Genomic DNA, 27,989 nt, shown 5'->3' with positions numbered 1-27,989 from the left:
CATTTGGGTCATAATGTGGTAGAAGTAGTTGAGAATGTTTTTATCTCCTGTCATTATAGCATTTAACAGTTGGGAAAAGGTGATACAGAGTATGTTTCAGAAAGGTTGTTCCAGTTTGGAAGTCAGGAAGATTTGAATTAAAATGATTTTTTTTTTTTCATTTTAGGACCTGTAGATGAATACATGTTGCCATTTGAGGAGGAAATTGGCCAGCATCCATCTCTTGAAGACATGCAGGAAGTTGTTGTGCATAAAAAAAAGAGGCCTGTTTTAAGAGATTATTGGCAGAAACATGCTGTAAGTTAGCTTTTCATTTGAAATTCCAATAAAATGCTTTTCAGAGGAATGATTTCTATCTCTGCACACTTCTGGGACGATTTTCTGGGGAGGTTATCTTCATACAGGATATTGTCTAGAGTCTACAAACTACAGAATTTTAGGGCTATGAGGGAAGATGAAGTCATTAAACCTAAGGGGCTTGCATTGCTATGGTCCTGTGTTTGTCTCTTGTTTGGGGAGCTTCCCAGGGAAAGGAGTACCTGACTCTGAGCATGTGGAAAGGTGGGTAACCTTGATGATCACCAGCTTCCTTTAAGATGGTATTTTTAAAGTAAAGCAGTTTCTGTTCTCTATGTTTTTGATTTGGGACTGGACTTTGTTCAGGTCCTTAAGAATGGTCTAAAACTAGAGACTTAGGTAGGTGAAGAATGGAACGCTATTGCCCTGGTTATTGTGGTCCAAATATAACTGGAAACATGGATTAAAAACCAGGTAGAGAATCTCAAGGATGCTTTTCTAACCTTTTTTTCTATTTAACTGCAAGACAGAAATGCCGGTATTAACTAAGAAAACAATAAAAATTGTTTAAAAAAAAATTAGCCTTGGTTTTGAGTCTAGATCAGGGGTTAGCATTGAACTGACCTGGTTTATATGCAATGGCTAGGGATTTTTGGAATTAAAAAAACCTAATTACCTCCTGTGATAGTCTCGGATGCTATAAGAAATTTGATTTTTCTTAGTGCTTTTCGTCCATTTCCTGCATACAATAGATACTCATAAGTGAATGTTGACACATAACAACAAACTTGGCTAATCTTGAAACTTTGACTCACAAAAATAACAATTTCTTTATGGACATTTTATCGTTTCCTAATAGAAAACAAAATCTGCTACAGTGTTTGAATATGTTTTTCATTTTTAGGGAATGGCAATGCTCTGTGAAACGATAGAAGAATGTTGGGATCACGATGCAGAAGCCAGGTTATCAGCTGGATGTGTAGGTGAAAGAATCACTCAGATGCAAAGACTAACAAATATCATTACCACAGAGGACATTGTAACAGTGGTCACGATGGTGACAAATGTTGACTTTCCTCCCAAAGAATCTAGTCTATGATGGTTGCACCATGTGTCCACAGTGAGAAACAGGACTCTGAACTGGAGCTGCTAAGCTGATGAAACTGCTCACAGTTTATTTTCTGTGAGAAATGAGTAGGAGGTCTCCTGGACATGTCAGGAAGAAGACCCTCATTTAAAAATGTGGCTCTGGGAGACTTACAGCATTGCCTGCAGCAGAGACGTGAAGGACATGAGACTAAGAGAAGTTGCAGACTCTATAAAGAAACTTTTGAAAAAGTGTACATGAAGAACGTAGCCCTCTCCAAATCAAGGATCTTTTGGACCTGGCTAATCAAGTGTTTGAAAACTGACATCAGATTTCGTAATGTCTGTCAGAAGACACTAATTCCTTAAATGAACTACTGCTTTTTTTTTTAAATCAAAAACTTTTCATTTCAGATTTGAAAAAGGGTAACTTGTTTTTATTGCATTTGCTGTTGTGTTTGTATGAATGACTATTGTAATGCCAACACGACACGGCTTGTGAATGTTTGGTGTGCTGCTGTTCTGTGTACATAAACAGAGGCATCAGAGTGGGGTACAGGAGAGAGGCTTCCAAGCATTACTTTAACCTCCCTCAACAAGGTATACCTCAGTTCCACGGTTGCTAAATTATAAAATTGAGAACACTAACAAAATTGGAATAATAAATTGATCCATGTTTTGTAACAAGGTATTACAAATTCACTGTGTTATTTAAGAAAAAAAAGGTAAGCTATGGTCAGTGCCAACACTAAGTGGCCATTCATTAAGCAGTGTTTTAGCTTTTCTTGTGCTAGCTTGTAATTTAAGGGAAAAAAGTGTTTTTTGAAATGAAAAAATGGTATCATTTCCCCCTTTTTCCCATGTTTTAAAGCTTCACCTTCTATCCAGTTCCCAAATTATTGCATATTTACCTAAGTATTTTTTTAGGTGTGCTGTGTTTGGGGAATATTTGAAAATTTAAAGCATGATTTAAATTTTTTAAAGTGAGCTGTGACACTGGAAAGCTCTTCATTTTTATTCTTTTAAAATAGATTTTTTTCCTATTTATGTATGTAAAATTGTAGTGTATTTCTTTTCACCGAACAGTGTGTGGGACATTCTTTATCACTGTTTAAGGATCACCTCAGGAAGTGTCATTACCCAGAATTCCTCTCTCTCTGCTTTGAGACTTGTAACTTTATCACTATATTTCTGCTTGGTGCCATCTTGTCAGAGTAATACTTTGATGTCTGTGATATGTAAAGAATTATCCTAGGATAGAGGTTTTAAATTTTAAGCACAGATTTCAAATGTTACTGCTTTAAAACAAATCAGGGATAACAAGTTATACTTATAAACTTAAAATATGCAATGACATTTAGAGGTAACCGATGTTGATATAGGTAATATAGCCTCGCCTCCTCCTGCAAATTGCTTTCACACTATGACTTTTAGGATAGTTGATTGATTGATGCCTTATCCTTGATAAGAAAATGGAATCGATGGTAGGTAGGTGCCAAAGTGCTTTTCAAAACAATACTGGATTAGAATATAATTGGATTGTTCCTCAAATTTATATAGGCCAAAGTAAAACAGTAATTTCCTGAATTTCTAAATTACTGACCAACAAATAGCCAGTATTATGCTACGTACTTTCGTCAGGTCATTTTAAAATCCATACATTGATTTTATAAAAGAATTTTTTACATGTCACTATCAGGAGCTCACTGTGAATGTATTACCTTCATATGGCTATTTAACCACACAGTACACTACATTTTACATATAATGTGCACTTAATCTCTGGGAATAATAAATTATATTATTTATAAATAATGCATAGGTCAACAGACTCTAAAGCAGGGAGGGAAAGAAGAGTAATAGCATTGTTGTCTGCGTGCCACACACCATGCAGAACTTTGTGCTCTTGGGTCACATATGTACCCAAGTTTTCACTGTATTCCTAAAGAATTCCCTTTTCAATGTTGAGTTCACCTCTTTATTTCAAAAAGTACTTGACATCTCAACTGATTTGGTTTAACTTCCACTTTGAAACTAATCAAGATGGGAAAGTGACAATGTTCACACAGAAATTGTCCATCTCCTGAAGACTAAGTTCTACCTGTTCTAAACATTTAATTTTAAAAGTAAGAAAAAATCAAATCAAAACAAAAACAAGGAATATTATGATGAATGTTTGGCTTATGTGAGCACTAGTGATAAATTTTATAAGATCAGTTATTCAAAAGATAGTTTTCTCTTCATGTTAGAAAAAATTTTTAGAAATCCTGGGTATTGTACTTAACTCTAGCTAACCAACTTTAAGACTTGTATCCTTTTGAAAATTATATTAATAGAAAAACACTTTTTATAAGCAGTAAAATAAGAATGTTCCAGTGACTACCTGTCCTGATACCTAGTCTTGTTAAAACTTTCATTTGCAGGGCATTTTCAGGTTTGGTTTACAGTCAGCACAGAGTGGGCAAGCTTACAAAAAGTTTGAGCTGGGATACTGAAAAAAAGAAAGATCAAAGAATGAGAAAAACGATGACTTCTTTGTTTTGGGGTGAACTGAGACCCCAATAATTTTTTCCTCATGTGTATGGTGCTCCTTACGATTCGTCTTGTATTTTGCCTTTCTGATACCCATCAGAACTGCTGCTCTAACTTCCACTCTTTACCTTGCCCAAATCTCCATGTAAGGAATGCTTTATGATCAACTGCCATAGGACTGATGGATTAACCAGTGTTTGGCTTTATTCGAAGTCTATGCCCTGCACAGCTCTTGTATGTATTTTAGATGCTAGGACGTTTTTAGCATGTGAAGTGTGACTCTTGTTTGAATGTTTATTACAGGTACCTTGTGAATTCCAGAACAGAGACTGTGCCTCAAAATTGTTGGTCCCATGAATTTGCACTACCTTTCATGGTGATGTTTTGAAAATGCAATCAGGAAAAAACCCCAAGAAGTTTGGAATTTAAAAATAGAATCATCTATCATGAAATTGAAAAAGAACCTCTTCTTCCTCCTTTCCTCAATCCTAAGTAACAGCTACATTTAAGTAAAATGCAGGCGGGTAGGGGAAAAAAAACCCTGGCCAGATGATAAGTTTAAGTGGAATTAAACTTAACTATTAAAAAAAAAAATGCTTCTCCACAAATATTTTCCAGTTTCTCTTTTTTACCTTTTTAAAAAATTACTTTTTAGAAACATTTGGTATAATGTGCATAAAATTATTTACTGATTTATGGGCAAAATGATACAAGTAGCATCTTGATTGAACATCATTTACCTCAGATATTCAACCAGCAGTACATTTTTTATGCAGTCTCAATCCATATCCTATTTGTTACCTCTCAAAATATTGGTAAGCAATTATTTTAGCTTTACTCTGTATTTCTTGTCAGTGTTTTGGGCACAGGTTGTTGTACTACTGTCAAATTGTACTTGCTATTTTTTTCTGCAAGTATTTAACAAAAAGTTAAAAAAAAAAAAGCCCCATAAAACCCCACCTTGGATAAGTGATTGTTAAATATTGTACAATAAAATGTATGCTATCCCCATTCCATCCCCGAGTTAAATAAAAAAAATGAATATGGTATGATTTGCTTACGGTTTTTCTTTAGCTATACATTTTTCTTAAAAAGGGGAACAGCAGCTTTGTCATTTATGGCGAGGCTCACACCTTGAGATATGCAAGAATGGGGATAGTGGTGAAAAGGAAGTTTGTCAAGGGTGGCGTTTCCCCCCTTTATAAGTCTAAGCAGATTGTATTCCCCGCAAGGTATGTATATTAGTCCTGCCAGTTTTAGGAAACCAGAGGCTAGCAGGCATTAGTTACCTTGTCTTTTCATATGGCAACAAAAATGTGGCTTAGGAAATTGTCATCAAATATACAAACCACTCTTCCTAAAGGATATTAACTAGTTTACTGACGGAATGGAAGAATTCTGGTATTTTCACTTAGGGTAATCAGTAAGAGTAATCGTCAAGGAAGCTAGCTTTCATTTACATTTTTAATGTTGCCAAGGCTTTTGTTTATCGTGTGGCTTTCAAAAGAAGGGATTGGAAAGCCCCACGGGAGCACTGTGTCATAGTTCACACCAATGGATTCTCAACCCAGACTGCTTTCTAAACCAAGTGAAAACGCAAACTAGAATGGAATATGCACTGAATCACTACCAAAAGACTGAAATTGTTTTCCACAGCATCAGCATGTTCTGCTAAACTGATTTTTTGGGAAGTTAATACATAATATATACTCAACATACATAGCATTAGGATATGGTACGTTTGGACCAGCAAGTTTTAATTCCTCAGAGCCATTCACCACATGAACTGGAGGTGTTGTGTTTTGTTTTGAAGAAGATCCTGTTTTGGATAGGGTACTTGGAAGGGTCACGTGAGTCAAAACTGCACTGAAACCTCTAACACTCTTCCTCACCTGTTTTGCTAACCTTTTTTCCAATTTGCGTTAAGAATTGTTTCACTGAAAATGAAAACCCACCCTGTGACTTACAGTTTTCTAATCTGTATACTGGGTGTTGGTGGATCTTCTGCAGGTCTTCGTAACCAGGAAGGCACATGAGAGCTGTCAGCCTTGTAGTGGCATCTTAAGCTAATAATTTGCAGTCTTGAAATAAAGTTGTTCAGATGCTTGCACAGTGAGTGCCATTAAGGCAGATAATACTTCCCTAAAATAGTTCAGAAAATTTTCTTAAAGGGAAAACTCTAGCTCAAGTGTAAAATCCTTGCTTCCAGTAGCAGTGATGCTACCAATGCTAACTATTTTGGCAAAATATCCCCTAAAAATCTGTAGACTATTGCATAGAACCAGTATGTAAGCCTTACCTTTACTGAGACACTGCTGAAAAGTAAATGACAGTGATCTGAAGACTTAGAAGGCAGGGAAGGAACAGCTACGTCTGCAAAAAAATAGGTTGAACTGAAGAGCTACTTTTTTATGCACAGAAATATTATAGTCCAATCTATACCTATACTTCCTGAAAACCAGATAAATCACTTCTTAGAGCATACTTTAAAAAATACGTGGCAAGAACCAGTTAATGAATTTTAGTTCTTGATAGTGGGGCTTTGGTGTCAGTCAAACCTGAGTTGAATTCCAGGGTCTGTCAATCATTCTCCACCTGTGTGATTTTGAACACTGCCACTATGATGTTAGTTTTCTCAAGTGTAAGTAACAGTCCCTGAATATCACAGGGTGTTTGATAGTTAAAAGGATTATGAACACAAGGATGGAGACTGCCTTTTGAAAACAACATGCAATCAAATATTCTTGAATAAATGAAGTCACTAACACTTGGCAAATGCTTATTAAATTTCATTCTTAACAGATACCTGGAATTAGTTCTTGGACTCCTGAATTTTATAAGGTTAGCATTTCTACATTCCCTTTAGAGATTTACTTTTTGATACAAATAAATTTAGTCAATAGTGCCAAACACTTCCCATTAATTGTGGGAATGGTTTTCCAGGCATTTCCTAAAGTCCCCATTAAAAAGACAAATTCTGATCCTTTGGGGCCTAGGAGAGGCCCAAGAATTTTTTTTTTTTAAACATTTCATGAAATCTTTAATGAAACTGGGAAGAATTTGCCTTTTAAAAAATTCTACAAGGGATTCTTCTGTAGATGATATGATTAAGTACCACCTTTTGAGAAGCCTGGAAGAAATTCATGTTCAAACTTCTCACTTTTTTCTTCCACGTGAACTATCTTCTGCCAAACTGGTCAGTCTCCTGAACTAGAAGACCTGGGTCTGGGGTAGAATCCAAAATTTCCATGGATAGAGAAAAGAAAATGCGGCACCTCCCAGTGGACCAAAAGATTCCTCAGTACACCTCAACTCTTACCATTGTTTCTTTACTGCTTTTAGGATTTGTAAAAACACTTGGCTGCTGGGTTGAAATGATCTCTTCAAATATACCGCATAAATACTTGACAAGTGTTAAATAAGCATATGGTTCACTCCCTAAAACAGTCACATTTATTTCTTTGCACTGCTACTTACAACATAATCTAAATCACTGGAATTATAAATCATGTAACTGCTCATGATTCAAAGGCAAGACACAGTCAAGACACTACATGTGTAACAGTCTCCCATAAATACAAAAATACAGATTTATAAATATAAGAAAATGTAATAACATATCTTGCTAAAGGACAATAGCTTTGAGTTCCTTACAGAAGAATGCCTGTAACTCCGTAACTGAAGCCACTGGTTATATTCATAACCAGCTGAGTGAGGATGTTGCCCACTGCCTAACATCTGTAGGACAGTTGGGGTATTTCTGCAAAGCATTCATAATTTGAGTATTATCCAAAAGTAGTTTCATCAGCTGGTACTCTCTCTGTGTATTTACCGAAGTCCTTTCCATGGGCCTTATTAATTCTAACTGTTGTAAGTGTTCAAAAGCCTGGAAGATGAAAGAAATAGTTTAGGTTGAATAGGGGAAGTAAAATAATAACGTTAATCCAGAGAACATTTAGGGTTGTGTTTAACTGTAGAAGAGAGTGCCAGGAAACAAAACTTAACAGAAATCAGTAGGGATCAAAAACAACTCTCATCAACCTCATAAAACTTCATCTATCAGGTGAGGCAGTGTTAATACACAGTTATCTGTCCCTGCATTGTTGAATGCGAACAGGGCAAACTCTAATTCAGTCTGCACAATATGGTTTTTCTTCCAAACCTCATTCTGTACCATATCACCTGCTAGTACTTAAGGGCTTCCAGTTCTCTCTATAAAAATCTAACATCTGATAAGACCAGTATTTTAATTACCTAGGTTATTCAAATTTGCATTTACATTCTCTTTCTAGTTTTGTAAGACTTTGCTACGTAGAATTTAATACAACTGCAAAAAAAGCCAGAGGCAGGAAAGACCCCTAGGAGTACACCCAAGCCTATTCAGCTGACCCTATAAATAAATGATTCAGCAGAGTGGTATGGGCATGAAGGAAAGAAGACAGCCTCCTTTTTCCCTCTGAAGAGCATGCCACCACCTGTCACAAAGTCCCTTTCCTCCATCTTCCCCCCCTTAAAAGGGTTACGATCTGTTTCCTCTCACCTCTAATATTCACGTATTATGTCTTTTGTACCCTGATTGTTGTTTTAGGTATTTTATTGGCGTATGAAAAAAAAAGAAGCCATTAAATCATGACATGGTAACTATTAAATATTGACCCAGTGAAACACATTCTGGAGTTTTCTATTCTTACAACCACACTGTAAAAAATATCATTGGAATATAATCTTTATGTATCATAAAAAGTCTTCTGATGAAAAGAGAAATAACACAGCCACCATTCGTTTCTGAAAATGAGAAAATACCAGAGGCTGCAGGTATTATTAGGGCTGAATAAAATGGAGATTTAAAATATTTCTAGGCAGCAAAATACTTTATTTAAAATGCAGAAGCGAGCAGGTACAAAATACAAATCACTCACAAGAATTTAAATATTCATGTAACCCTTTGTACTCACAACCTCCACAAACTATGACTATCAGACAGACATGGACATGAGGAAGGGGAAAAAACCAACCTCCAGTAGGCTGAATACATTCCCTGTTCTTTTAAAGAAACGGTAATGCCCTGTACTCACATTTTTTTATTTGGTACAAGAAATAGAATTCTGACCATTAAGGCCTATAAAGGGTGATAAAGGACTTATGGATCCATTGCTAGAAAGAAAGAAAGGAAGAGAGAAAGAAAGAAAAAGAAGGAAAGGAAGGAGGGCAGGAAAAAAAGAAGGGAAGGGAAGAAAGGAGGGAAGGAAGGAAGGGTGGGAAGGAAAGAAAGGAGGGAAAGAGGGAAAGAAAGGAAGGAAGGAGGGAGGGAAGGAGATGCTTTTCCCCATAAAGTCCTCTAGAGCTGCGCTGTCCAGTAAGGTGACCACAGAGGGCTACTGCTATTCGTGGAACTTGATTTTTAATTTTATTAATTATTAAATTTAATGTAAAATTTGATACTCAAGTCAATGAGAAAATTTTAAGTTCGTTTGGAATAATTCAGAATGTAAATCTACTTCAGCTACAAATTTTATGAAATCTAAAGAACAAGTATTTCCAATGAATATTTAGTGAATTAAGATCGCTTTAAGTGTAAACACACATGAAATTTCAAAAACTTAATACAAAACAAAATAAAGTATATCACAATAATTTTCTGTATTGATTATAGACTAAAATGTTTTTGGTGTATTAGGTTAAATAAAATTTATCATTAAAGTTAATTTCACCTTTTTAACTTTTTGTTGCTACTAGAAAATCCAGTATTACACTATGTGGCTCACATATTTCTAAAGGACAATGGTACACTCTAATGAAGTTCTTCAAGTTTTAAAACTCATGACTTAACCAATCCCTAATAAAACTTTGTATGTCCTCACTAGCCCATATTTTATCCTTTAGTTTTTATTAATGGCTAATATTGTCATTTTTATCTTTTTACTGCTAAGATTATAAAGCCAACCTTTGGGTTGTACAGGGACAGAATTTTATTGATAAACTGTAATGTATAGTTCTTTGCACAATGCAGTGCTAGAAACAGACAGTAGAGGGCAGTATACTTCCACAAACTGGGAAATACCTGACTGCTTTAGAATTATTCAAACGTTTCATTTTGAGATAATTTGTCTGTTATGCAAAAAAAAATTCTATGATAAATACCTAATGTATCAAAATTAGAGTTCAACTATGATATATACAATCAAACTGGATGTAAAAACATACCTGTATGCAGAAAAATAACAGTGAACTTAAATCTTACCTTCATGACAACAGGTTTCTCAAAATTATAAACAGAATGGGCCTTCCTTTGAACAAACTTCTGAAACTCTGGACAGAAAGCAATAACAACATTAACACCCTCAAATAAGCAGTGAGGCAGAGTCAGAAAGAAACCAAAGTCTCATCTCACCATTATAGACCATTTGAAAGTTAAAGGGCTCCTCTTCATAGATGTCATTTAAATGTTTCATTGCTATTATAAGACAGATTTCCAAGACTGACAGACCTATAGTAAAAGGAAAACGAATTATGAGTTGTCTGTTAACTTACTGATCCATAAGATTGAAGTAACTGTCCTCCAAATAGAATAATAAAGTGAAAGACCATGGTTTTGAGGGGTGGCAGGAGATCAAGGCCTCCCCCAGGTTCAAATGTGTTTCAGTCACTATTACTTATACAATCCTAAGCAAACTGCTCCACCTTCCTGGGCTTAGCTTTCATATAAGCAAACTAAGAATCTTCTTAAGCTTACAGAGATGTTATAAGGATTAGAGAGAATACTATCAAGCACTTATCACATGGCCCATAATAAACATAAACTGACACTGCAATTGTGTACTTTATTTATTTATTAAAATTTTATTTATTTGAGGGGGGGAGAGGTGCAGACCCTCCACTGAGCAGGGAGCCTGACCCAGGGCTCGATCCCAGGACCCTGAGATCATGACCTGAGCCAAAAGCAGACGTTCAGACTGAGCCACCCAGGTGCCCCTGCAATTATGTACTTTAAATCACGTAGGGTCCTTGATTATTCAGAGAAACCCTAAACACCTGGAAATTGTATCTATTTTTTTTTTTTTTTCCTGGAGAGAAGAAAATTCATTAACTTCTTAAAAGGGATAGTGAACCTTCAATGCCAAGGCTCTTTAGTAGCACTTGATGCAATGTGAATGCCTGCAATATAAGTCTTAGCTGGATTTCCAATGTAGCAAGGGAGGGAGAGCATTGAGATTCTTTCACTTTAAATGGGAGTGATAATACCTTTTGCAGGGCTTAGTTAAAGGATGTATGGATATAAAAGTATTCTGTGTTATACCCAATGTTAAGTATAATTTTGAAAGAATTCCATTATATTAACTTAAACTTATAAAAAACTAATTAAGCAGGCTTCTCACCATGTACAATATTTGCTTTAGAGTCCATGCTACACAACTGGTTTGCCTCTATCACATCTGCTGCAGTCATAAACGGGTGTGATGTTGTTACACGATTTAAAGCAAGCATCTAGGGAAATACGGATTAGAAAAACATTTACATGTTTACTTAGGCATTCTGGAGATATTACTGAACAAAATTTCTTCATTTGGAGTCTATTCTTATGGAAGAGTTAATATTAATACTTGGGAAAGGTATTCTCATACTTGGCTCTATTAAAATATAGTATTTCAATACATATGCTATGTAACTCTATAAATGTAAAGCATAAAAAAAAAAAGTTCTTGCTGTTCTCTCTACCTCTTCCCACCTGCACATCTTATTTGCAATTCCTCAAAAGAAAAACACTTAAAAAGGAGTAGAGCAAGAAGAGATCCAAAATAGGTAAGAATGCTATTCAAAGGTTATTTTGATTTCATGGGAAAATGGAGTAGGGAAGTACCTGAGCTCACTTCCTCCCATGGACACAAGATTGAAACTACATATAAAGCAACTCTGAGAACGCTCTGAAAACCAGCAGCTGAGGATTGTGTGTGTGTGTGTGTGTGTTTGCTCGTGCACGCACGCACAGCTGAAGGTATTTTAAAAAGCTACACTGAGAAGGGTAAAAAGAGACAGAGATGTGTGGCTAGGGTAGGAACCAAACACCCAGTGCAGCGACCCACAGCAGGAGGTGTGGCGGTTCTTCCTGAGGAGTGAGGGGTTCAAACCCTACATTGGGAACCCTCTGCCTTGGGTATCTGCACCAGGAAGACGAGCCCCCATAATGTCTGGCTTTGAAAATCAGTGGGGCTTGAATCTGGGAGAGCCAGAGGGACTACAGGAAATGGAGACTCCATTCTTATGGGCCCACACAAAATTTCAATTGCTCAGAGGCAGAAGTTTCAAAAACACCTGGGCCATACATAAAGTATACTGACTAATTTAAGGTATACATAGTGCTGGAGGGACAGGGATCTGTAGGAGATTTCTTTGGGAATGGAAGTACTGGCAGCAATATTCTTCTTGTTTTCCTTCAGCCAAGCTAGTTAGATGCTTGGAAGAGCCAGTTGTGACACTATCCATCTACCTTGTTAGCACCACTATCCACACCAGGGGCATTCCCCTGTGGAACTGCACCATACGAATCCTAGGTACCCCTTCCAAATAAGTCCTACCCAAGGAAAGGGGGGCCAACCCCACCCACCAGCAAGCACACAAGAGTCATGGTGGGATCTCACAATGAGCCAGAGGGACTGCTCCACCCACCTGCCCTCAGCAGCCACAGCTGGGCTTCTCAGCCACCTGGGCTGGGCCAGCTCCACATACTGGTGTCTGCAGTAGTTGTGGTGAGGCATTGCCACCATTTGGGCCAGGAACCAGCCCTGACAAGTGTAACTTCAGCAGTAGTGGCCCAGTGACAAAAGAGAGGTGCAAGCAGCCCACATGAAACAGCCCTGAAGCTCCAGGTTCTAGTGACCTGAAAGATTGTACTTCTGGGCTCCAGAGGATGCCCTCTACATAAGGCCGCTACTTTCAAGACCAGGAGACGGAGCTACCTAATATAAACAAACACAAAGTCAGACAAAATAAGGAGACAGAAGAGTATGTTCCAAATGAAAAAAGACAAAACTTCAGAAAAAGAACTAAACAATGGAGTTATTTAAACAATCTGCCTGATAAAGATGTCAAAATAACTGTCATAAAGATAATCATCAAATCACCACTTGGGAGACGTGTGGATGAACTTAGTAAGGACTTCAAAAAAGAGACAAGAAATAGAAAAAAGAATCAATCATAGCTGAAGAATACAATAACTGAAATGAACAGATTAAAAGATGCAGAAGAATGATCAGCAATCTGGAAGACAAGGTAATGGAAAGGACCCAAGCTGTATAGCAAATAGGAAAAAGAATTTTAAAAAGTGAGGATATGTTAAGGGACCACTAGGACAACATCAAGCATACTGACATTCACATTATATAAGGGGTCCCAGAAGAAGAAGAAAGAGAGTAAGGGGCAGAAAACTTATTTGAAGAAATGATAGCTGAAAATTTCCCTAACCTGGGGAAGGAAACAGACATCGAGGTCCAGGAAAGGAAGTACAGAAAACCCCAAAGAAGATGAATCCAAAGAGGTCTACAACAAGACAAAATATTCAAAGTGCTGAAAGGAAAAAACCTACAACCAAGAATATTCTACAAAGCAAAATTATCATTCAGAATTGAAGGAGAGAGAAAAAGTTTCTAAGATAAAGGAATTCATTACCACTGAACCAGCCTTACAAGAAATGTTAAAAGAACTCTTTAAGCAAAAAAGAAAAGGCCCTAAGAGGAAATTAAAAAATTATGAAAGAAACAGTTTCACTGGTAAAAGCAAACATATAGTAAAGGGAGGAGAGCAATCAATTATAAAGCTTGTAGGAAGATTAAAGAGTAATAAAATCAACTGTATCTATGATTAGTTAAGGCATATACTAAATAAAAATATGTAAAACATGCAATCTAATACATAAAATGTGAGAGTGGGAGGAGAGTAAACATTAGTGCTTTTAAAATGCTTTTTTTGTTTGTTTGTTTCTTATGTAGGATCCATATGTGGGGTCTGAAGTCACAACCCTGAGATTGAGACCTGAGACAGGATCAAGAGTTGGGACCCTGGACTGAGCCACCCAGGCGCCCCTAAAATGCTTTTGAATTTAAGCAACTACCAACTTAAAATAGACTGCTAACATACAGTGTTATATATATAAACCTCACGGTAATCACAAACCAACAACTTAAAACAGATACACAAAAAATAAAGAGAAAGGAATCCAAACATAATACTAAATAAAGTCACAAGGGAAGAGAGCAAGAGAAGAAAGGAACAGAAAAGAACTATAAAAACAACCAGAAAACAATGAAAGCGCAGTAAGTACATACCTAACAATAACCACTTTTAATGTCAATGGACTAAGTGCTCCAATCAAAAGGCATAGGGTTACTGAAAAGATTAAAAAAACAAGACCCATCTATATGCAGCCTACACAAGACTCACTTCAGACCTAAGGATATATACACACTGAAAGTGAAGGGATGGAAAAAGATATTCCATGCAAATGGAGAGGGGGGAAGGCCAGGGTAGTAATGTATATAGACAAAACACACCTTAAAAAAGACAAGGACTGAGGGTTCTAGAGGGGAGGGGGCTGGGGGGGACGGGTTAGCCTGGTGATGGGTATTAAAGAGGGCATGTATTGAATGGAGCACTGGGTGTTATACGCAAACAATGAATCATGGAACACTACATCAAAAACTAATGATGTAATGTATGGTAATTAACATAACATAAAATAAAATTTTTTAAAAAATGAAAAGAAAAAAAAAGACAAGGACTGTGATAAGACACAAGAAGATCATACAATGATAAAGGGATCAATCCAATAAGAGAATATAACAACTGTAAATATAATGCACCCAACACAGAAGCACCTAAATATATAAAGCAAATATTAACAGACACAAAGGGAGAAATTCACCGTAATACCGTAATTTTATAATTATAATTACATGTTATAATTTAACAACTCTTACATCAATGGACAGATCATCCAGTCAGAAAATCAGTAAGGAAACACTGGCCTTAACAGACTAGACAAATGGATTCAGCAGATATATACAGATCATTCCATTCAAAAACAGCACCAAACACATTCTTGTCAAGTGTATGTGGAACATTCTCCAGGACAGGTTACATGTTGGGCCAGAAAACAAGTCTCAATAAATTTAGTAAGACTGAAATTGTATCAAGCATCTTTTCTGAGCACAATAGTATGAAACAGGAAATTATTCACAAGAAAAGAAAACTGGAAAAAACCCCAAACACATGGAGACTAAACAACATAATGAGTCAACAAAGAAATCAAAGAGATAATAGAAAACTACATGGAGGCAAATGAGAATGTTAATACAGTGTTCCAAAATCTCTGGGATAGAGCAAAAGCAGTTTGAAGAGGGAAGTTTATAGTAATACAGGCCTACCTCAAGACATAAGAAAAATCTCAAGGTAAGAATCTAATGTTACATTCAGAAGAACTAGAAAAAGAAGAACAAAGCCTAAAGCCAGTACAAGGGAGGAAGTAGTAAAGATCAGAGTGAAAACAAATGAAAGAGAGATTTAAAAAAAAAAAACAAAATCAGAAAAAACATCAGTGAAACTGAGAGCTGGTTGTTTGAAAAGATAAACAAACCTGACAAACCTTTAGACAGATTCATCGAGATAAAAACAGGACTCAAAATCAGAAATAAAAGAGAAGTTACAATTGACACAACAGAAATACAAAGGATTATAAGATATAAGAGACTACTATGAAAATTTATATACCAACAAATTGGACAACCTAGAAGAAATGGATAAATTCCTAGAAATATACAATCTTCCAAGACTGAATCAGGAAGAAACAGAAAATCCAGATACTAGTAACAAAATTAAAACAATAACTTAAAAACTCCCACAGGGTGCCTGGGCGGTGTAGTGGATTAAGCGTCTGTCCTACTCTTGGTTTCCACTCCGGTTGTGATCTTAAGGTCCTGAGATCAAGCCCCGTGTCGTGCTCCCCACCCACACGGAGTCCGCTTGAGATCCTCTCTCCCTCTGCCCCTCCCATTCGTGCTTGTACCCTCTCTCTCTCAAACAAATAAATCTTTAAAAAATAATAAAAATAAAAACTCCCAAGAAATAAAATTCTAGAACCAGATGGCTTCACAGGTGAATTCTCCCAAACATTCCAAGAGTTAATACCTATACTTCTCAAACAATTCCAAAAAACTGAAGAGGAAGGAATGGCTACGAGGCCAGCATTAGCCTGATACCAAAACCACTACAAAAACAGAAAATTACAGGCCAGTATTCCCAATCAAACTGAATACAATACATTAAAAGGATCATTCATCATGATCAAGCAGGATTTATTCCAGGGATGCAACGATGGTTCAACATCCACAAATCAATCAGTATGATGCACCACATTAACAAATTGAAGCATAAAAATCATATAATCATCACAATAGATGCAGAAGAGCTTGGCAAAATTCAGTATCCACTCATGATAAAAGCACTTAACAAAGTTATATAGAGGGAACATACCTCAATACAATAAAGGCCATCCATACATGAAAACCCCCAGCCAACATCATAAAAGCTGAAAACTTTTCCTTAAAGATCAGGAACAAGACAAGGATGCCGACTCTCACACTTTTAATCAGCATGCTACTGGAAGTCCTAACTGCAGCAATCAGACAAGAAATAAAAGGCACCCAAAGTGGTTAAGGAAGAGGTAAAACTGTCACTATTTGCAGATGACATAATATTAGGATAGGAAATCCTAAAGACTTCACCAAAAAATCATTAGAACTAACAAATACTTCAGGTAAAGTTGCAGGACACAAAGTTAATATATAGAAACCTGCTGTGTTTCTGTATATTAATAAACTAGCAGAAAGAGAAATTAAGAAAACAATCCTATTTACAACTGCATCAAAAAGAATAAAATCCCTAGAAATAAATTTAACCAACCAATGAGGTGAAAAACCTTTCCTCTAAGACCTATTAAAACACTGATTAAAGAAATTGAGGGTGACACAAATAAATGGAAAAATATACCATGCTTGGGCGCCTGGGTGGCTCAGATGGTTAAGCGTCTGCCTTCGGCTCAGGTCATGATCCCAGGGTCCTGGGATCAAGTCCTGCATCGGGCTCCCTGCTCGGCGGGGAGCCTGCTTCTCCCTCTGCCTCTCTCTCTCTCTGTCTCTCATGAATAAATAAATAAAATCAAATCTTTAAAAAAAAAAAAAATATATACCATGCTTATGGACTGGAAGAACTAACATTGTTTAAGTCTGTTCTACCCACGTAATCTATAAATTAAATGCAGCATTTTCCACAGAACTAGAACAAATAATCCTAAAATTTGTATGAAACCACAAAGGACCCTGGAAAAGCCAAAGTGATCTTCAGAAAGAAGAACGAAGCTGGAAGTAGCACATTCCCAGATTATCTATACTACAAAGCTATAGCAATCAAAACAGTATGTTATGGCATGGAAATAGACACATAGATCAATGGAATAGAAGAGTGAAACCAAAAATAAAGCCACACATTTATGGTCAATTAATCTATGACAAAAAAGGCAAGAATATATAATGGGGAAAACATAGTCTTCAATAAATGGTGTTGGGAAAACTGGACAGCTATATGCTGAAGAATGACACTGGACCACTTTCTTATACCATATATAAAAACAAACCCCAAATGGATTAACGACCTAAATTAAGGCCTGAAACCATAAAACTCTTTAAGCAAAAACAAAACACTGGTCAGTAAACTCTTGGATATCTGTCTCAGCAATATTTTTTTGTAACTGTCTCTACACGTGAGGACAACAAAAAATAAACAATTGAGACTACATAAAACTAAAATACTTTTGCACAGTAAAGGGAACCATCAACAAAACAAAAAGTCAATCTAATGACTTCTCCCATATTTGCAAATATATCTGATTGAGATTAATATCCAAAATATATAAAGAACTCATAGAACTCATTATCAAAACCTGAAACAGTTGGATTAAAAAATGGGCAAGGAGCTGAACAGGCACTTCCAAAGACATACAGATGGCCAACAGACACATGAAAAAATGTTCAACATCACTCATCATCAGGGTAAGGCAAATCAAAATCATAATTAGATTACCTCACACCTGTCAGAATGGCTAGTATCAAAAAAGGTAAACACAAGTGTTATGAGGATGTGGAGAAAAAGGAACCCTCCTGCTGTTTTGGAAATATAAATTGGTACAGCCAGTATGGAAAATAGTATGGAGATTACTCAAAAAGCTAAAAATGGAACTACTGTACAACCCAGCAATTCCATTTCTGGGTATTTACTCGTAGAAAACAAAAACACTAACTCAAAAAGATATTTGTACCTTTATGTTCATTACAGCGTAAAATTTACAACAGCCAAGATATGGAAGCAATCTACTTGTCCATCAATAGGTGAATGGATAAAGAAGATAATACACACATACATACACAATGGAGTATTACTCAGCCATAAAAAAAAGAAAATCTTGCCATCCATGACAACATGGATGGACCGAGAGGGTATCATGCTAAGTGAAGTAAGTCTGACAGAAAATGACAAATACCATATGATTTTACTTACATGTGGAATCTAAAAATAAAACAAAAACGGATTTGTAAACACAGAGAACAAACTCATGGTTGCCAGAGGGGAGAGAGGTAAAGAGATGGGTGAAATAGGTGAAGGGGATCAAGAAATACAAACTTCCAGTTATAAAATAGGTCAGTCTCAGGGATGTAAAGTATAGCAGAGAGAATATAGTCAATTACACTGAAATAACTTTGTAAGGTGACATATGGTGACTATACTTATCGTGGTGATCATTTTGTAATGTATAAAAATGTCAAGTCACTATGCCGGTATGACTGAAACTAACATATATTGTATGTCAACTGTACTTCAATTAATAAAACAAAAACACTATTATTCAAAGCCCTAGACCAAACCAAAAAGGCAGACCTGTGACTTGTATAAGCTTTTTTACTAATTGTTACTGAACAATTAACCAGTTCAGGTTAGTGTTAAGTGACAGAAGTTACCTACTTTATGTTCAACTGTACATAATAGAAAAAAATTAAAAACCAAATTATACCTCATGTAGCTAGTTGCCTTTCCAACAATTTGAAGATTTCTTTAAGTGTAATTTTCGTAACACTTAAATTTAGTCATTAAATAGGGTAAGCAGAGTTAGCAGATGAAAATGTATGATATTTGGTTAAATTTGAATTCCAGCTTAAAAATGAGGAATTTCTTAGGTGTAATTAAGTACCATGTAAAATTGAAGAAATATTTATACTAGGTATAAATCTCCCAGGTAAACCAGGGCCCAGGGTCCTGAGTTGAACAGAAGAGTTTGGAAATCCTTTTCCTTCATTCCCCTACTGGGAGAGACCTGATACACAGTAACTCCTTCTCTTACTCTTTCCTTTTACTGTAAAATGCTTCTTACATAAAAAGGCAAGATAATGCTGTACTGGATATCTACGACTACTTCCTCAGCTTACAAAATATAATCTTATAGGATCTATTTCTTCCCCTAGTTGGATTCTCTACTCTTCTTCATACAAAAAGCCATGTTGTTATACTTCTACTACATATGCATATATTCCTAGACAACAGAGAGTAATTTCCAAATTTTATATAAATACCATATCGTACTTCTACAACTCTCTCTTCACTGAACATGTATTCTGAGAATTTATCATATTGAGGTATCACTTCTAGTTCATTCATTTTTTCTATTGTATTATATTCCTTTATGTATACTCACAACTTAATTATTCTTTCCCTTATTGATCGATATCTGTCATTTCCCTTTTTTGGCAATTATAAACAAGGCTGCTGCAAATAATCTTGTACATGTCTTCTTGTGCATCTGAGTTTCTCTAGAAATCTAATTTGCCACAGTACCTAGACATATTTACACTACTAGCAGCCATAAATTTTAATAGTCGCAGACATTTACTATACCATTAGACATAAACTTACCATTAGAAATAAACAAATTTCTATATACTAACAATGAGCATGTTGAAAACATAATTAAAAACAAGATGTCATTTAAATATGATATTTAGAAAGTATCAGTTCCAAAGAAAATTAAATACTTAGGTATACACTTTAAACATACACAAAATCTGTGTGGTAAAAATTATAAAATGATGATTAAACAAATCAAAGAAAAACTAAATAAAAGGAGAAATGTACCTTATTCCAGATTGGAAGATTCGATGTAGTAATCATGTTAATTCTCCCAAAATTTATCTGTAAGTTTAATCAATTCCTATCAAAATACAATTACCTGGTGAAATAAAATGAGTGTAAAAATAAAACGAATACAAACCAATAGCATGTGTAATGACCGCAGGTTTTTGCTGACATTGAAATGCTTTTGTAGTACTTCGCGCACACTTCTATCTTCTGTGAGACACTAGAGAAAAAAAAAAATCAAAACAGATAAGGAACAAGGCAGTTTAAAAACTACAATGTGCCTCACTAGTTGGTGTACCTCATTAACTCTGATATTCATTCATTATTAAATAGGTGTTGGTTTTATTTTGTAGAATACAAAAATCAAAATGAAATTTCCAGTCTATTAATTTTCTTCTTATCCCTTTATGTTAATTAAAATACACAAAAACAAAACATAATACCTGCTACCCCAAACTTTCTGATCTAAAAAGGGAAACTATACAGTCATACCAGTGGGATGATCAAAACTCAGCACAAAACACAACAGAGAGTAAGAGTTACTATATCGGGGAACACAAGGTAAAGCAATACAAAGAATGCTTAAACTATATGAGTCAATAAGGTAAAAAGAAAGAGTATTTCAGTTATAGGGAACAGCAGGAGCAATGAAGGAAGATCGTGGCATACTGACAGAAAATGAGTAGTCATGTAACCCTGAGTTTCAGTTATTGGCAAAGCGATTTCATGGAAGGACAAGGACAGAAAAACCTAATTGTGGGCCATTGCAATTGTCCATATTAGAGACAAAAAGGGTCTGAATTAATAGTGTGAATAGAGAATTAAGACATTTATAGAAGACATGGTCTGATGGAGAGTCAAATGGTGATGTGTGGAGAAGCAAGGGCTTGAGAGAGGGAAGAAAAAAATCAGAAATGATATTTTGGGGACAGAACATCCCAGGATGAATGAAGAGTGAAATGTGGTCAAGAAGTGAAACTTGGTTATCAGTATTTAAGAACTAAATGGAAAAAGAGCAAAGAGACTGAGAAAGATACTGAAGACTGGAAAATAATCCAAGAGAGAGCAATTAAACCAAGGGAAGAAAACTTTAAGAAGGAAGTAGTGATCAACAATGTAAATTATTTAGTATAATTAAACTAAAATATATTTTGAGAAGAAACTAATCACTTTGGAAATGTGGAGATCAATAAGGTCCTTTGAAAAAGCAATTGTGACTGTAGTGAATTAGAATTAATGAAAAGTAAGGTACATTTGGCATTAAAGAAAAAATTAGATGTAAGGAGAGTAAACTCACAGCTGGCAGAGCCAAAAACAGCCTCGGCAAGATTGACATAAAGTTTCAAAAATCATCTGTAAGGAATAAGGATTCTTTTTTTAAAACAAACAAAAAACCCAGGAAACCTTATTTTCTAGAGGTAAAACTGTTATATCTCATACCTCTACTGTAAGTAGATCCAGATTCAAGAATAAGTTCAGTATAATGGAATAAAGTTTTATGCTTTCAGTAAATACATTATCCTAGTTATAGTCCCTATTCCCTTGTCATTATTTTCAGTATTCTCTTTGACTTTAACAATTTGCTTGCTGTTACTATTGAGAGTACACAAAATAATAAAGCAAAGTAGTACACATAAAAAACTTCTGGGAGTTAACTGTAGTCCTGTTAAAACTAAAACTATAAAAAAAAATCACCTGGAACAAAAATATTGATAAAAGAAATTTTCTCCCTAAGAATTCAATTTTTTTTTTTTTTTAAAGATTTTATTTATTTATTTGAGAGAGAGAATGAGAGACAGAGAGCATGAGAGGGAGGAGGGTCAGAGGGAGAAGCAGACTCCCTGCCAAGCAGGGAGCCCGATGCGGGACTCGATCCCGGGACTCCAGGATCATGACCTGAGCCGAAGGCAGTCGCTTAACCAACTGAGCCACCCAGGCGCCCCAGAATTCAATTATTTTTTAAGAACAGTTAGTTAATTGCTTTTCTTCTACACGATGCTTCAAAGGGTTAACCTATACTGTCTTTCTTCTTGTATTTTTAGAGGTCTGAATCCAACTCCCCGTATTTCTGAAAGCTATCACCTTCTTGCTTCCATAATTACTTAATGTGCTTTAAAAAGAAGTCTAGAAGATCTGTATGTGAGCCATTAAAAAAAATCTCTTAATACACTTTCACCTTGATTCCAACACTATAAACTACTTGGAGATATAAGGCTATTATAAAAAAAAAAAGAAAACAACTCTTTGGATGTCTATTATATTTAACTATGATAAGTCATTGAAGATATTAGATCTTGGGTTTTGAAACACTAATGAATTTCTTATTTCTCTGTATTGAAAGCTCCCTTATAGTTGGCTCAGGAAATGATGCAAGGGAAATAAACACACAGAATCACTGACTGACATCACCCCTTATAGGAACATGGGGAAATACCCAGAAACAAAGCAGACCTCCCCTGTTATTCAAGGAAGCTGAAACATTAACTTTTCACTGATGAACACATGAGTAGCAGCTGCAGAAACAAGTTCTTATTGTACTAATTGTACAGTTTGCTTGGCTGGTGCCCTCTTCACAGGTAGATTCTAAGCAGAATGTAACAGAGTTTCACTGGTACCTCAGAACTCATGATGCTCCAGGGATAACTCAGTGGCAGCAGTATATGTACTAAATCTCCTAGTCAGTTCCTGCTGAATCTTCTCACCTTCTGTTAACTAAAGGGAAGGTTATGACAGTAGGTAAATGTTCCTTGAACTTAGCTATAGTACTTTGGGAGAATTTCCTTTGAGGAGAATTAGTTATGATCCTTTAAAATGCTCTTTCATTCAGGGATTTCTCCTTATACTGCCATGCTGGGATGGTGTTTACTCTGCTTAACTTACTTGACTCATTTGGGGTATGGCTAAAACATTCAAGTTAGACAGGATGTCCAGGTTCAACCATATCCTGAAGATACTTCTTGGATGAGATTCCATAGGCGACCTGTTATCTATACCATTGTTTTTTGTTTGTTTGCTTTTTTAAACCTGGGATCAGAAAACTTGCTGGGTAGTCAGTACTGAGAGAAAGGATAGCTCCCTCAATGCAACCCCCACTTTCCTGGGCAAGGCTTCTGGCCATGGTGCTGACATATATTCCAAGTGAAGCACATCCATTAGTATACCAAAGGGAAGTGGCAAATGAGGATGATGATACAGGGAACAAAATACTAGAACTAAGACACAAACTCCAGTGGTATTACTTCTACATTATAAAAGAACTGCAAGATTGTAAAACAAAGAAACAAACAAACAAAAAACCCCAAAAAACAAAAGGATAGTGCTCACATTCATTTCTACCATCTGCCCCTAAATTCAGTGATACAGGATCAGCAAAAAAGGACCAAAAACCTAAGGGCTAGCCACCCTCCTGCTGAACGGTTACCATTTTCCAAGTCATCCAGAATTATGCTTCACCAGCAATCCCTTTCATCTAATTCCTTTATATACCCACTTGGATGCACAGAATGCAATATTCTGTGAAGGACAGAAAGATGGGTACCAGCACTGTACAACCTGGGCTATGTAGTCATCTTAGGAAAAGAAAGGGAGCAGGGACAGAAATAAGAGTCCTGGCAAAGCAAAGACATTTAAATACTATGAAAGACTGCATTTGAATCTCTAAAGAAGTCAGAAAAAAAATACTGTTGTAACAAGATAATCAGTTCAGGAACTGTAGAAGGTAAAAGTCTGTAAGGCACTGAAAAGTGGATTCAGAGGCCAAAGATGCAGAGCTCGTTCCACCCCAGACCTAGGTAAGAAAAGGGACAATGTGGGAGTACCAAATATAAAGGTTTCTTAAAGGAATCTTATAATAAGATGGAGTATCAAAAAAACCTCCCTGGGCTAACAAATATCTGAGTCCCAGACAGGATTAATCTGGGGAGAAGGGGAAAAGGAAAAACCCACACCTAATTGTATCAGAGCACAATCTCTGAATTTTAAGGATAAAGATAACCATTTTTCCATTCAATTCTGTATAGTTACACTACAAAAAATAATACAAAATTGTCAATCAGAACTATGCAAAGTTTGAACTCTTTATGTAAAAACAACTTCAGTATATATATGTTTGAAATGCTATAAATCAAATAATTACTCTGTAATGTAGTATAAGGAAGTAGAATGGGCATGGATATAAGGGAAACTTGTACGTTTTACCATGTATTCTTATGCACTGATTAAATTCTGATCAGTGAACTTTTAGTAATCTCTACACTCAATGTGAGGCTTGAAACCACAACGCCAAGATCAAGAGTTGCATGCTCTTCCGACTAAGCCAGCCAGGTGTTCCCTTGTTCAGTGAACTTTTAATTTAAAAAAATGAAAAGTGACAAAATTAATAGTGCTTAGATGAGCAGACTATATTTTATAATCAAAACAAGAATCAAGTTTTAGTTATGCAAGATGAGTAAATTTTGGAGTATAACAACAGTAAAAATGTGACTATGGTTAACAATACAGTATTGTACACTTGAAATTTGCTCAGAAGACAGCTCATAAGTATTCTCACCTCTTCCCACAGAAGAAAAAGAGAAAAACAAGAGATCTCACCTCTTCCCACAAAAGAAAAAAGAAAAACAAGAAAGAAAATGGTAACTACTGAGGTGATGGATGAGTTGAATAGCTTCATTGTGGTATTTCATGATGTACATGTATATCAAAACATCAAGTTGTACACCTGAACCATATATAATTTTTGTCAATTATACCTCAACAAAGCTGGGAAAAAATAAAAAATTGTTTAAGAACAAAATAAATGCAAAGTTCTCACTTTTAATTTGGTATTGATATTTAAGATTAAAATCATGACTGCTTTTCGAATCAGTATTTGTATATCCTTTGGGTAAATACCTACTAGTACAGTTGCTGGATTGTAGGGTAGTTCTATTTTTAACTTTGTGAGGAACCTCCATACTGTTTTCCACAGTGGCTGTACCAGTTTCAATTCCCACCAACAGTGTAGGAGGGTTCCCCTTTCTCCACATCCTCACCAACATCTGCTGTTTCCTGTGTTAATTTTAGCCATTCTGACAGGTGTGATGTGATATCTCATTGTAGTTGTGATTTGTATTTCCCTGATGATAAGTGATGTTGAGCATCTTTTCATGTGTCCATTAGCCATCTGTGTATCTTCTTTGGAAAAATGTCTATTCATGTCTTCTGCCCCTTTTTTAACTGGATTATTTGTTTCTTGGGTGTTGAGTTTGGTAAGTTCTTAATATATTTTGGATACTAACCCTTTATCAGATATGTCATTTGCAAATATCTTCTTCTATTCTGAAGGTTGCCTTTTAGTTTTGTTGACTGTTCCCCTTGCTGTGCAGAAGCTTTTTATTTTAACCAATTTTTTTCTTTTAAGATTTTATTTATTTATTTGAGAGAGAGAATGAGATAGAGAGCATGAGAGGGGGGAGGGGAGAAGGACACTCCCTGCTAAGCAGGGAGCCCGATGCAGGACTCGATCCTGGTACTCCAGAATCATGACCTGAGCCGAAGGCAGTCGCTTAACCAACTGAGCCCTCCAGGCGCCTGAAGCTTTTTATCTTGATGAAGTCCCAATAGTTCATTTTTGCTTTTGTTTCCCTTGCCTCAGGAGATTTATCTAGTAAGAAGTTGCTATGGCCAAGGTCAAAGAGGTTGCTGCCCGTGTTCTCCTGTAGGATTCTGATGATTTCCTGTCTCACAGTTAGGTCTTTTATCCATTTTTTGAATTCATTATTAACATAAGCCAAATAACAGAAAGAGCCCAAATGTCCATCAACAGATAAATGGATAAAGAAGTCATGGTATGTATATACAACAGAATATTAATTAGCCATAAAAAAGAATGAAATACTGCCATTTGCAATGACGTGGATGGAACTAGAGAGTATTATGCTAAGCGAAATAAGGCAGTCAGAGAAAGACAAATACCATACTATTTCACTAAGTGGAATTTAAATGAAACAGATGAACATGGGGTAAAAAAAGAGAGGCAAACCAGGAAAGACTCTTTTTTTTTTTTTTTAAGATTTTATTTATCTGAGAAAGAGAGAGAGAGAGTGAGTGGGAGGGAGGGAGGAGAGGCAGAGAGAATATGAAACAGACTCTGTGCTGAGCACAGAACCTGATGCAGGAATCGATCTCATGACTGCAAGATCATGACCTACGCCAAAACCAAGTTGGACACTTAACCAACTCAGGCACCCAGGTGCCTCCAGACTCTTAACTATAGAGAACAAACTGAGGGTTGCTGGAGGGGAGGTAGGAAGGGGTTGGGTTAAATGGGTGATGGATATTAAGGAAGGCACTTGTGATGAGCACCATGAGTTGTATGTTAGTGATGAACTGCTGGATACGACACCTAAAATTAATATTACATTGTATATTAACCAACTAGAATTTAAATAAAAACTTGAAACTACAAAAAAAATTAATAAAATAATTATTGCTTTGACATAAAACAACATTCTTAGAGCCAGTGAATATAGACTTTGCAACTTTAATTATCCAAAGATCTAATCATCCTCATCAGTATTTAATATCATAGACCAGTTTTTCCCAATTCTTTCAAAATCAAGGACTCTAAATTATTTTCTACTTTCAGAAGACCCATATTTCTGAAAGATTCTACCATGTGGGATTTATTCAACAACACTGTTTTTCAATTGTGCTATTAAACACACTCCCACACATATACTCTCTCCCTTCTCCCTGCCAACTGAAAATTCTTGACAGCATAAGATAAACTGATGCTAGTATGTTGAGTTGGTATGATAATAGCCTATATATGTTAGGCTATTCAATTTAAGCATAGATAAATTTACAGAGTCCACAAGGTTTAGTAAACCTTTAAATCAACATGCGAGTGTGCTGGGGTAGAAGACCCTGAGGGCTCCAGAGACTACAAGATGAGATTCACCAATTTAGACAATACAACCAGAGGTGCCAAGCCTAGTTTGACTTAAAAGACCCAATGAGATAAAAGCTGAAATTGTAGGAGAATTAGAGGGGGAAAAAATCCATACTGGACTGTTAGGTACGAACCACCGAGCTAAAATACTGCTAAACTTGTAAATAATGAAAATAATATTTTTATAATATTCTAAATATTAACAGAATAACCTAAAATATAAGCCAGATCGAAACAGAACAAAAATCTCATTAAAGTTCTTTTGAGAGAAAAAATTTAGGATATGACATTTCAAATGTCTTTTAAAAGAAAATAACACAAAAAAGTGTGTAATTTGTATTAATGCAGTTTTATGCTACAATAACATTAGAAACTTTGTGCTAATTTACAAATTTGTTTAAATTTGTAGGTTTTTATAAGCTTTCAGTGGTATAGCAAGGCACAAAAATTATTTAAAGATTATTGCCTCTGTTCCAAGTTACCTGAACATTCTCATTCCACTTCTCAGTGAAGATCTTGTCTGGAAATTCTGCAGGTAGAGATAATTGTTCTTTAAATATTTTAAGATACTGTGGAAAACCAAATGAATTCATTAAATGTATCTGCCGGTGAGAAAACCGTGACTTCACTCTTTTTTCTAAGAGTTCCAAAATATCCTTAAAAACAAAGAAAAATCCATATAAGATGCATGTTTAAAAAGAAAAAACATACCAATATTAGAGGTATACATATTTGAACTACCACTATTAATTAACAATGCTTACTCTATAAAACACAATTAAGCATTTTATGCAAGCCTCCGAAAACTAAAATCATTCCCTTGATATCCTTACAGTTATACAAGCCACTTTTAATAATCCCCTTCTAAGCATGTGTAGGCCTGGTGATGTCATGCCTCTTTCCTACTATGCTA

At 35.7% G+C, this 27,989-nt stretch overlaps 2 protein-coding genes across 8 annotated transcripts in view; one reads left to right on the top strand and one right to left on the bottom strand.

Annotated features, from left to right (window-relative positions):
- ACVR2A (activin A receptor type 2A) overlaps positions 1-1,746 on the top strand; it is an 81,326-nt gene extending 79,580 nt beyond the window's left edge. For all 3 annotated transcript variants that reach the window (XM_032410871.1, XM_032410889.1, XM_032410882.1), the window contains 2 exons: positions 167-297; positions 1,202-1,746. In XM_032410871.1, coding sequence (XP_032266762.1) covers positions 167-297; positions 1,202-1,396 — 326 coding nt within the window. In that variant the 3' untranslated portion in view covers positions 1,397-1,746. The remainder of the gene's footprint in view (positions 1-166; positions 298-1,201) is intronic.
- Positions 1,747-1,973: 227 nt separating this feature from the next.
- ORC4 (origin recognition complex subunit 4) overlaps positions 1,974-27,989 on the bottom strand; it is a 96,290-nt gene continuing 70,274 nt past the window's right edge. For all 5 annotated transcript variants that reach the window (XM_032410915.1, XM_032410906.1, XM_032410898.1 and 2 more), the window contains 6 exons: positions 27,559-27,732; positions 20,279-20,365; positions 11,292-11,400; positions 10,307-10,402; positions 10,157-10,224; positions 1,974-7,801 (listed from right to left, as the gene is read on the bottom strand). In XM_032410915.1, coding sequence (XP_032266806.1) covers positions 7,613-7,801; positions 10,157-10,224; positions 10,307-10,402; positions 11,292-11,400; positions 20,279-20,365; positions 27,559-27,732 — 723 coding nt within the window. In that variant the 3' untranslated portion in view covers positions 1,974-7,612. The remainder of the gene's footprint in view (positions 7,802-10,156; positions 10,225-10,306; positions 10,403-11,291; positions 11,401-20,278; positions 20,366-27,558; positions 27,733-27,989) is intronic.

This window comes from Phoca vitulina, unplaced genomic scaffold (assembly GCF_004348235.1).
Source record: "Phoca vitulina isolate PV1807 unplaced genomic scaffold, GSC_HSeal_1.0 scaffold1, whole genome shotgun sequence".
Lineage (NCBI taxonomy): Eukaryota > Metazoa > Chordata > Mammalia > Carnivora > Phocidae > Phoca > Phoca vitulina.
The sequence above is the reverse complement of the archived record's forward strand: the minus strand, read 5'-3'. Positions and strand labels throughout refer to the sequence as shown.